Source organism: Ochlerotatus camptorhynchus, unplaced genomic scaffold (genome assembly GCF_037179485.1).
Source record: "Ochlerotatus camptorhynchus isolate MF236.1 unplaced genomic scaffold, CSIRO-AGI_Acam_v1.1 ptg000467l, whole genome shotgun sequence".
NCBI classification, from domain to species: Eukaryota; Metazoa; Arthropoda; class Insecta; order Diptera; family Culicidae; genus Ochlerotatus; species Ochlerotatus camptorhynchus.
The window spans coordinates 1,366,703-1,378,374 of NW_027040953.1; the positions used below are offsets into that span (position 1 = coordinate 1,366,703).

An 11,672-nucleotide genomic window follows, 5' to 3' on the forward strand; every position below is an offset into this window, starting at 1 on the left:
AATTATTAATTATTTTGTTGGACATTTGTTCTAAAGTCTCAACATTCGAAATTCTATGTACTTCGGTAGTACTATACCAGGGAGGCAACTTTGTTCTGAATCCTTTGAAGTGCTTTTTTCCTGGTAGTGAAACAACAAGACCATATTGGCACAGCGTAAAGCATGGCCGGTCTAAAAACTTGTTTAAATATTAGAAGTTGATTCGTCAGGCAAAGTTTGGATTTCCTGTTTATAAGAGGATATAAACATTTTATATATTTGTTACATTTGGCTTGAATGCTCTCAATGTGATCTTTGAAAGTTAATTTTTGGTCAAGTATTAATCCAAGATATTTCACTCGGTTTGACCAGGAAATTGGAACTCCGTTCATAGTGACTATGTGACTACTACTAGGTTTCAAAAACGAAGCTCTAGGCTTATGTGGAAATATTATAAGTTTAGTTTTGGAAGCGTTGGGAGAAATCTTCCATTTTTGTAAATAAGAAGAGAAAATATCTAAACTTTTCTCCTGTCTGCTGCAAATAACACGAAGACTTCTTCCTTTAGCGGAATTGGCTGTGTCATCAGCGAACAAAGATTTGTGGCAACCCTGAGGCAAATCAGGGAGGTCCGAAGTGAAAATGTTATACCATTTAGGCCCAAAAATACTCTAACAGGTAGTGGATCAGATTTGGAATTTTGATAATTTACCTGTAGAGTTCTGTCAGTTAAATAATTTTGAACTAATTTCATAATATAAAGTGGAAAATTTAACTTTTTCAATTTAGCAATCAAACCTTCATCCCAAACACTGTCGAATTCTTTTTCTATGTCTAGAAGAGCAACTCCAGTTGAGTGGCCTTCAGATTTGTTTGAACGAATTAAATTGGTAACTCTTAAGAGTTGATGAGTAGTTGAATGCCCATGGCGAAATCCAAACTGCTCATCTGCAAAAATTGAGTTCGTATTGATGTGAAGCATCATTCTATTTAAAATTATATTTTCAAAAAGCTTACTTATTGAAGAAAGCAAACTTATTGGACGGTAGCTAGAAACTTCAGCTGGATTTTTATCCGGCTTCAAAATTGGAACAACTTTTGCATTTTTCCATTTATCAGGAAAGTATGCCAAATGGAAATATCGGTTAAATAATTTTACCAAGAAAGACAAGGTACTCTCTGGGAGTTTTTTGATGAGTATATAGAAAATTCCATCATCACCTGGAGCTTTCATATTATGAAACTTTTTAGTTATAGACCATACTTCGTCCAAATCAGTCCCCCTGGAATCATCAAAAATATTTTCCCGACAGAAAATATTCAGAAAATCCCGAGCAACCTGATTCTCAATAGGACTAGTAAGACCCAAACTGAAATTATGGGAACTCTCGAATTGCTTAGCAAGTTTCTGAGCTTTATTCCAAATTTGTGAGCAAAATTTTACCACCTTCTTTAAGCGCTGCAAAAGCCTTTTGAGGTTTGTAACTCGGGTCTAATTTAGAAACATTATTTTCAAAAGTTTTGTTCCTCAGGGCAGAGAATCGCTTTTTAACAAATTAAAATGCAAATCCCACCAGATAACCTTCATGGCAGAATCGCGTGTTATTTGATATTGTCTCCTACGGACATTTTTAAGACGGATCAAGAGCTGAAGATCGTCGTCTATTATAATTGAATCGAATTTAACCTCGCATTCTGGTACTGAGGCAGCTCTTGCTTCAACTATAGAAATAGACAAAGATTCAAGAGCATAATTAATTTCATCTTTGGTTTGCAAAGATGAGTGTCCAAATTACATATTGCACACTCAGCCATATATATCACCTATACACATAAACTTTACATGCAAAACTACAGAGACACAAGTAAAAACGAACGAAAGAAGAAATTTACAAGCCGTAGCTTACTAAAAGGGTACCAAATAGCTTGCCGGGCGAAGGAAAAAAAACAAAAATTGAACGAGAACCAGCGGCAGCAGCAACCGTTCTCCTACTTATCCAACAAATTATCACTACGGGACACGCGTAGGATCAATTCTACCGCGTCACAAGCACAATTTCACACTTAATTAATTGAATATTTATCACTGCACTGCGAAACAAACTATAACGTTCGCCATTACCAATACCAATATGTTGGACGCATTAATGAATCACCTTACTCATATCTGATTGTAATTTAGGAAGCAAATATAATGGAATATGAATTCGCATTTTTTGAGGTCCTGAATTTAATCAAGTTTAACTAAGTAGGAAATCCAAAATACGTACATAGGACCGAAATCATAGGTTACTTCTACTATATTTTAAATCAATATCTAGAAAAAAATGCACGAGAATTTCACTACACAGCTTAACGTAGTCTACGTCAAGCATGCGGTCGTGGCTTGTACACAACCCCACCAATTTGTTTTTCTTATTTATGCCAGCTAATCGAGTACCAATATTAAGAAAACGCATCAATAATATTAGAGCTGATTTAGTGAGATAAAAGTAAGAATTACAACTTTTCCCTTATGATATTCATATCGATAGTAATGTCAAAGCCGTACCGCCTGATATCATGCTTACTACGAATATCAGTGTCGGAAGTAAAATTCATTTCTAGACCAATATCTTACGTCAATTGACATTGGTAACAGTACGCATCACGTCTTTAGCTACAATAGGATTTTCTTCCTTCTCCGGACCGGTGCGTTGTGCGTTCACTAATAATTCTCCAATTTGATGGGCTGTTTAGGGAATGAAATAAAGGCGAATACAGGATTTATACTAACGATAAGTTTCCTTTTTTTATTTCAGAGTACCACAGTGCTCCATAAACCGTTGCAAAAGGAAGTGATCGGTCAGACGTTTATCCCTTAACCATTGCTTACGGTTTACCTTCGTGACTTGGCGGAAAGTACCTTCAGGTAAGTGCGTGGCTGCGACGACTTAGTTCGATACATTTTCTTCCCATTTTGGACGACGCATTTAACCTAATTGGAGTCCCATGAATGGGTGTGTGTGTGTGTGTGTGTGCTTAGAGTGTGAATCTGTGAATTCACCAATCCGTGTATTGGTGAGGGAGTGGCGCAGCACAAGTGAGACAAACTTGTGGTTTTGTGCGATTCTTTTGCGTTATACCTTATTAATGTCTTATATCTAAAGTGAAAATCTAAAGTTAAAGGAATTGAACCGAGTACTAGTGGTCGTCTCGAGGTTAGTGGAGATTTACAGTTTCATGGATAGGGAGAGGGAAAAGGTTTGAAATATGATTTATGATACAGATATTTCATTATTCCTAAAACATGAACTTATTCCTATTCAACTTGATATCAGCAGTGTATTTCTACTATAATTAAAAAAAAAAAAACATTTAAAAAAAACACACAAACCCCACAAAATACAAACTAACACAAGATTAATCAAAATAACAATCTAAGGTTAATATTTTTACAGTAAACATATATGAGTTTCGTAAACTCCAGATCACGCCCAGCCAAACCATCCCGAACTGGAACATTAGGTTGTCTACCTCGAGCCCGAAGAGAATCGTAAAGCTCAGATCTGACTCCACGATGCTCAGCACAAGACCAAATGATGTGATCGGCGTCTTGGTAACCTTGTCCACATTCACAGAGATTGCTATCCCTCAGCCCAACACGGAACAAGTGAGCGTTTAACGAATAGTGATTGGACATGAGGTGAGACATCAGACGTATGAAGTCTCGACCCACCTCCAACCCTTTGAACCAAGGAATCTTCGACACCTTAGGGATAATTGAATATAACCATCGTCCCAAACTCCCTTCACTCCATTTATTTTGCCAGCTGGCGAGTGACTGTTGACGATGAATGAAGAAAAGTTCGTCGTAGGCGATTTGTCTATCGTAAATATCGCCTTCCATAGCGCCCACCTTTGCAAGCGAGTCCGCCTCTCATTGCCCGGAATCGAGCAATGAGATGGGACCCATGCAAAGGTGATGACAAAAGATCGTAAAGATAAAGCATTTAGAAGCCCTCGTATTTTCATGACAAAATACGAGGAGTGCTTTACCGGCCTCATGGAGCGAATAGCCTCGACAGAACTGAGACTATCCGTAAAAATAAAATAATGATCTGGTGCAAGTGAGGCGATCGTTTCTAGCGTACAATGTATTGCCGCCAGCTCAGCAACATATACGGAACAAGGAGCTTGAAGCATTCGAGAGGCACTATGAAATTCGTTATAAATACCAAAACCAGCAGACGCCTCTATTAGTGATCCATCTGTGAAGAACGATCTTGCGGAATCAACTTGGCCAAACTTTGCAGTGTATAATGGCGGAACAATCATGGAACGATGATGTTCTGGGATTCCGCGAATCTCTTGCGTCATAGATAAATCAAAACTAACTGAATTGCCGAAGTCGGAGTAGCATACACGATGAGGATTATGTTGTGAAGAGCTGACATCCTGTCTTATGTACACGTAGTACAATGACATAAATTACTTCATTACTTCACAATGGGTGAGGAGCCTGAGGGACAATTCCGAAAACCGATCAGAGAGTGGCAATATGCCCGCCAACACTTCAAGACTCATCGTATAAGTCGAGTGCATTTATCCTAACGCGATACGAAGACAGCGATACTGGATCCGTTCCAGTTTGATGATGTGCGTTTTAGCTGCCGACTGGAAGCAGAAACTGCCGTACTCTAAAACCGATAAAATCGTTGCCGGTACAACGTTAGAAGATCTTGCGGATGGGCTCCCCACCACGCTCCGGTAATTATTCGGAGAAAATTGATCCTTTGTTGGCATTTTAGTCTCTGATACTCAATGTGGGATCTCCAGGTGCATTTAGAATCGAACCAGACCCCAAGATATTTGAACGACATAGAATGAGTGATCGGTTTACCAAAAATTTGAAGCTTCGGTTGTGCTGGGCTATGCTTCCTAGAAAAAACGACCAACTCAGTTTTCTCCGTGGATAATTCGATACCTAGCTGAATAGCCCAAGTAGACAAACTGTCTAAGGTATCCTGTAAGGGTCCTTGCAGGTCGACCCCTTTGGACCCTGTGACACACACTACACCGTTAGTTGTCACTAAGACAATTATCAATTTCTCTGACGTAGAAATCTATGCGAAAGGTGTCTTCTCGACGGCCCATCGTGAAGTCCTTTGGACGCGCAGCGACACGTAGCGGCTCAGCGATGCGCAGAGAAAAAAAAGAAAAACACGGTTGGCACTGGTAATTAGCTTGTGTTCGACTTCCACAGAACTGTAGCAAGAAGACATCTGTTCAGCTCGGAAGATGAGCGCTCCCTTTAATTTTCATAAATTCAAGACCAACAATTGAAATGGCCTTAACTCCATTTTGTAAACAAACCTTGTAAGGCCATTTTCTCGCGCACCGAATTGGAATTGAGTCTGGGCTCCTAAAATGGCTTGAGTCATATTTAACTGACCGCCAACAAATAATTAAATTCAAAGGACAGAAATCGAGTCCATTTCAAGTCACTTCAGGCGTCCCCCAACACAGTTCGAAAAAGTAGTGTAAATTTCTGTCCAATATGATGCACATAAATGGAGCGTCACATATCATATAACTTTACATTATATATCATGTAAAGTTCTGACACATTTCATGAAATGGAGCAAATATTGTATACAAAAGCCCATATGTGTAAACAACATTGTTTACAAGTTGCTCATATGATGGAAGAGGAAATGAAGTCCAACCTAATTTACGAAGAGCGTATAATCCACCATGTCTACGGAACGTCGGTTAAAAGGCTTGAAGACACGCCAAAAGAGTCTGCTAGCATCATTCAGCCAAATAAAAACATTCATGGACGACTACCAGGATGAGACCGATGCATTTCAAGCTCCTTTCCGATTGGAGCATCTAGTGTCGTTGTGGAACGATTTTAATGCGGTTCAAGCGGAGATAGAGTCGCTAGACGAGAGCGACGTCGACAATCAACTCAAGAAGCGCATGGAATTTGAGTCCTGCTATTTCAAGGTGAAGGGTTTCCTTCTCTCGGTGAATAAAACCCCTACGCCGTTGACACCTACTTCTTCTCATTCAACTGCGCATGTCCCTGCTTCTGCTTCCCACGTAAGGTTACCCGACGTGAAATTACCGATATTCAGCGGAAAACTTGATAGTTGGATGAATTTTTACGATATGTTCGTCTCGTTGGTACATTCATCTCATGAACTGTCTAATATTCAGAAGTTCTATTACCTCCGCTCTTCGCTCTCTGGTGAGGCCTTGAAACTCATCCAAACAATCGCCATTACGGCAAACAACTACCCAGTCGCATGGGTACTACTGGAGAACCACTACCAAAATCCAGCGCGGTTGAAGAAATCCTACGTGGACTCGCTGTTCGAATTCCAATCGTTGAAACGCGAATCATCAACGGAACTGCGGACTCTTGTTGAAAGGTTTGAGGCAAACGTTAAAGCATTGAAACAACTTGGCGAAAAAACTGAATTCTGGGACGTGATTCTCATCAGGATGCTCAGCACCAGGCTAGATCCTACTACAAGACGAGACTGGGAGGAGTTTTCATCGACACAGGCTGCGATTTCCTTCGAGGACCTTACTGCATTCATCCAGAGACGCGTGACTGTTCTCGAAACCATCGGAAAGTCAATCGAAATTACACCAGTCAACAACGTAAAGAAGCCCACGCAGCGGACGATTGCCAGCCACGGAGCATTCCAATCCAATTCCCGGAAGTGTGTCGTCTGCACCGAGCACCATCCGTTGTACCAGTGCACCATATTCAGCAAACTCACCCCTGAAGACAAAGAGAAGGAAGTTCGTCAGCAGCAATTGTGCCGAAATTGCTTGCGAAAAGGTCATCATACACGAGACTGTTCCTCTACGAGTAGCTGTCGGCACTGCCGGGGCCGTCATCATTCTCAACTCTGCACCAGTGGAAGTCCGAGTGCCAGCTGTTCAAAGCCATCAGACAATACTCCATCAAAGCCACAATCAATGAAGTCGCCCAATGAACAACCCTCTGTGTCTCTATCGGCAACCCTCGACAAAGCACCTTGTTTCGCAGCAACCATAAACCAACGTAAGACGGTCCTCCTTGCAACAGCAATTATCCTACTGGTTGATGACAACGGAACGGAACATGTTGCTCGTGCACTACTCGACTCCGGCAGCGAATGTTGTTTTATGACGCAATCGTTCTCTCAGCTCATCAAGGTTCGGCGCCAGAAACTATGGTGCCCTATCGTCGGAATTGGTCAGTCAACTACCCAAGCTCGCAACAAACTACGCTCTACTATCCGCTCCCGTGTGAGTCAGTATTCTACTTCGTTAGACTTCCTCATCCTACCGCGGATTACCCTAGATCTTCCGTCAACCTCCATAAATGTTTCTTCCTGGGAAATTCCACCTGGTATTGAACTCGCTGATCCGTCGTTCCACCAACCTAACACAATCGACATCATCCTGGGTGCGGAGATCTTTTTCGACATTTTCAAATTCTCAAGCAGAATTCATCTTGGTGATGATCAACCAACACTAATAAGCACCGTACTTGGTTGGGTCGTATCAGGACAAAGTGAAGCTTCCCAGCCAGCGAAACCGATCGTGGCTAACTTGGCTACCTTGAGCGATCTCCACCAACTCATGGAACGATTTTGGTCCCTCGAAGACGACAACTCATCATCCTGCTACTCAGTGGAAGAAGCGGCTTGTGAGAGCCACTTCCAACAAAATGTTACCCGTACTCCGGAAGGTCGCTATTGTGTTCGTTTGCCAATCAAGAAGGATGTTCTCGCCAAGCTGACCGATAATCGACGCACTGCACTTCGACGTTTTCATATGCTGGAAAGCCGGCTATCTCGTGACGTGAACCTCAAGCAACAATATGACAGCTTTATGGAAGAATATCTATCTCTAGGCCACATGCAACAAGTGTACGAGCACGAGCATCCACCCACACCCTGCTATCACCTACCTCATCACGCTGTTGTCCGTGAAGAAAGCTCCACAACAAAGGTACGCGTGGTATTTGATGCGTCATGTAAGACGCCCGGCGGCCCATCATTGAACGACGCTCTTATGGTGGGGCCAATCGTACAGCAAGACATTCGCGCTATAATAATCCGTTCCAGAATCCGACCCATTATGCTGATAGCCGACGCCAAGCAAATGTATAGGCAAATCCTCGTTGACGAACGAGATTCGCCTCTCCAGCGGACGGTATTTAGAACTTCACCTGATGCACCGATACAGACCTTCGAGCTAAAGACGGTGACGTATGGCACAGCCTGTGCCCCTTACTTGGCAACAAGAGTACTGCAACAGCTAGCCAGCGATGAGAAGGAGAATTTCCCCCAGGCTGCCGAGGTACTGACAAAGGACTTTTACGTGGACGACCTATTCTGCGGCGCCATACAGCTCCGAACTCAACTCGATACACTATTGCGTAAGGGTGGCTTCGAACTTCGGAAATGGGCGTCAAATGTACCAGCTGTACTCGAAGACGTCCCGACAGAAAATCGTGCTATACATTCATCTGTGGATCTCAACCGAGACCACTGCCTAAAAGCGCTCGGCCTGCACTGGGAGCCTGCAACGGACTACTTGCGGTATCGAATCAACCTCTCCGAGCACTTAGGATAGCACTTTCACACATCGCACGTCTATTTGATCCTCTAGGCCTAGTGGGCCCAGTGGTTACTTCTGCCAAACTTTTTATGCAGACATTGTGGACATTGAAGGACGACGACGGGAAATGCTGGGACTGGGATCAAGAGCTACCTTTATCAACTAGAAAGCATTGGCACACATACTACTCTCAACTAAATCTTCTAAACGATCTTCACATAGAACGCTGCAGTATGATCCAGAATCCAACATCAGTCCAACTGCACCTATTTTCCGACGCATCCGAGCGAGCATACGGAGCATGCGCTTACCTTCGTTCTACCGACGCTTCCGGAATAGTAAAAGTTGCACTTCTGACAGCTAAATCAAAGGTCGCACCATTAAAGCATCCCTCGCCTTGAACTGTGCGGTGCCTTGCTAGCCACGCAACTGTATGAGAAAATCATCGCATCGCTTCAACTTCAACTCGAAACTTTCTTTTGGGTTGATTCTACAACGGTGATTAACTGGCTGAAATCTCCTCCGTCGGCTTGGACAACCTTTATCGCCAACCGGGTTTCAAAAATTCAACTCGCAACTGAGAATTGTCAATGGAACCACGTCCCTGGTCAACAGAACCCCGCTGACCTCATTTCGCGAGGCACATCAGGAGAAGTTCTTCTCCAGAGCAACATATGGTGGCACGGACCAGACTGGCTACAACACAACAAGAATTTGTGGCCAAAGCAACAGATTATCCCAAATCACGACACTGAAACACTTTACGAAGTTCGAAAATCGCCAGTTACGGTCACTACTGCAACGGAAAATCCCTCCCTGATTGACGAACTTGCCAACAGATTCTCTTCATTCCGTCGCTTAACACGAACCATCGCCTACTGCCGCCGATTTGCTGAGAACTGCAAATTGAAATCAGCTGATCGATCTGGCTCCCACACACTGACGTGTGAGGAAGTGGAGGCAGCAGAAAACGCACTTATTTCGCAAGTTCAACAACAGGAATTTAGCAACGAATGGCATCTACTGCAACAAGGAAAACCTGTCTCAACTAAATCGCGACTCCGATGGTTCCATCCTTTTTTGTCCGATAACCAGTTGATTCGCATCGGGGGTCGACTCAATCAAGCGAAACTACCGTACAACACAAAGCACCAGATTCTCCTCCCCAGCAAACATCGTTTCTCTATGCTACTGGTTCAACACTTCCACGAAAAGCACCTCCATGCAGCACCGCAGCTTCTAATTAACATTCTCCGAACCCGGTACTGGCTCATAGGGGCCAGGGACTTAGCCAAAAGGATTGTTCACTCGTGCGTTACCTGCTTCCGCGCACAACCGAAATGTCTGGAACAGTTCATGGGTCAATTACCAGCTTCCCGCATCAACATGGCACGACCGTTCGCAATCACCGGCATCGATTATTGGGGACCGATTCTGATTCAACCACCTCATCGTCGTGCTGCACCCCGGAAGGCGTATGTGGCGGTCTTTGTTTGTTTCTGCACCAAAGCCGTTCACCTTGAACTAGTCTGCGACCTTACAACTTCAAAGTTTATTCAAGCTCTCCGTCGTTTTGTCTCCCGTCGAGGACTGTGTTACGAAATATATAGTGACAACGGGAGAAACTTCGTGGGGGCGGCGAATGAGTTGCGACAACTAGTTCGTAGCAAAGAGCACAAGCAAGCACTAGCCGAGGAATGTGCTGAAAACGGGATTCGATGGCAATTCAATCCACCTAAAGCGTCGCATTTTGGAGACTTTTGGGAGTCGGCAATATACTCTGCTCAGAAGCACTTCATCCGCATCGTAGGTCCGCACAAACTTGCTTACGACGATATGGAAACTCTCCTTTCACAAATTGAAAGTTGCCTCAATTCAAGGCCAATTGCACCGCTGAGCGACGATCCGTCCAATTATGACCCTTTAACACAAGACCACTTCTTGGTGGGCACCGCTCTGAAGGCTGTTCCTCAAATGGATTTATCCTCGATACTGTACAATCGGCTAGGGTACTGGCAGCACACTCAAAAACTGCTGCAAGATGTATGGAAGCGGTGGCAACTGGAATACGTTTCGACACTATAACAATGAACTAAATGGTATAAGCCACCCGTCATCATCGAAAAGGGACGCCAGGTTCTGATGAAGGATGAAGATGCACCACCGATGAGCTGGAGAACAGCGCGGATCACCGAAGTACACCCAGGCGCTGACGGTATTACAAGGGTGGTAACTCTTCGAACATCAAATGGAATGTTCACTCGGCCTGTATCGAAAATTTCGCTGCTGCCCATCGAATCAACAGCACCAAAACCTGGTTCATCCAGCATCGAAAGTACTTCCAACGACGATCATCGCAACAGCATCCAGTAAACGACCTATAATGAAATCAAAACAGTTTGGAACCTTTAGAACAGACAAACATCAGCAACGATCGACCACATCTGTATGACGTCTACGACTGACAGCTGTAAACTTTCATCGATTTCGCCGAAGGAAACGATTGATCGACAAACTTGTCAGAAATCAACATTTCTGAAGGGGCCAGAATATATGGGTAAATTTAAGAAAACAAAGCTGTATTCGAATATGTACTAGTCTACGTTGGTTGACGAAATAAATAAATAAATAAATAGATCTAGGCCAGTAGAGAAAACAAATACAAGTACTAATTTATCTGAACAGTCATGGAGAAGAATCATCACGTGAAACAGGACATAAATTCGCCGAAAAAAGTGAGAAGGAGTTTAACGAGAAAAACTAAAAATGGGAGGAGCTTTAGCTGGGTGGACACTGATATTCTGCGGCCTTCCAACCTGTCGCAGACACCAGTTCAACCCCTGTCCAGCAGCAGACGGGCCGAGACTTTTGCGAGTGCCCAATCATTGAACCGAAAGATATGGGATTGACCGGTCCGATTTGCTGATCCAGCTGCCTACACGGCATCATCATCTTCCAAAGGCTTTAAGCCTGTACTACCATCAGCCCTTTTCAGGGCCACCAAGATTTTCCGAAAGAGTTAAATTTCTGAACATGTTATAAGACCACTTTTCGGCCCCGGAACCGCTGTGTCCCAGAAGGAG

General features: G+C 43.4%; 1 protein-coding gene across 1 annotated transcript; it reads left to right on the forward strand.

Annotated features, from left to right (window-relative positions):
* Positions 1–5,715: 5,715 nt before the first annotated feature.
* LOC135712252 (uncharacterized) lies at positions 5,716–8,604 on the forward strand. Its single transcript, XM_065235210.1, has one exon. It carries the CDS (start codon positions 5,716–5,718, stop codon positions 8,602–8,604), a length of 2,889 nt encoding a protein of 962 aa, XP_065091282.1.
* Positions 8,605–11,672: the final 3,068 nt, after the last annotated feature.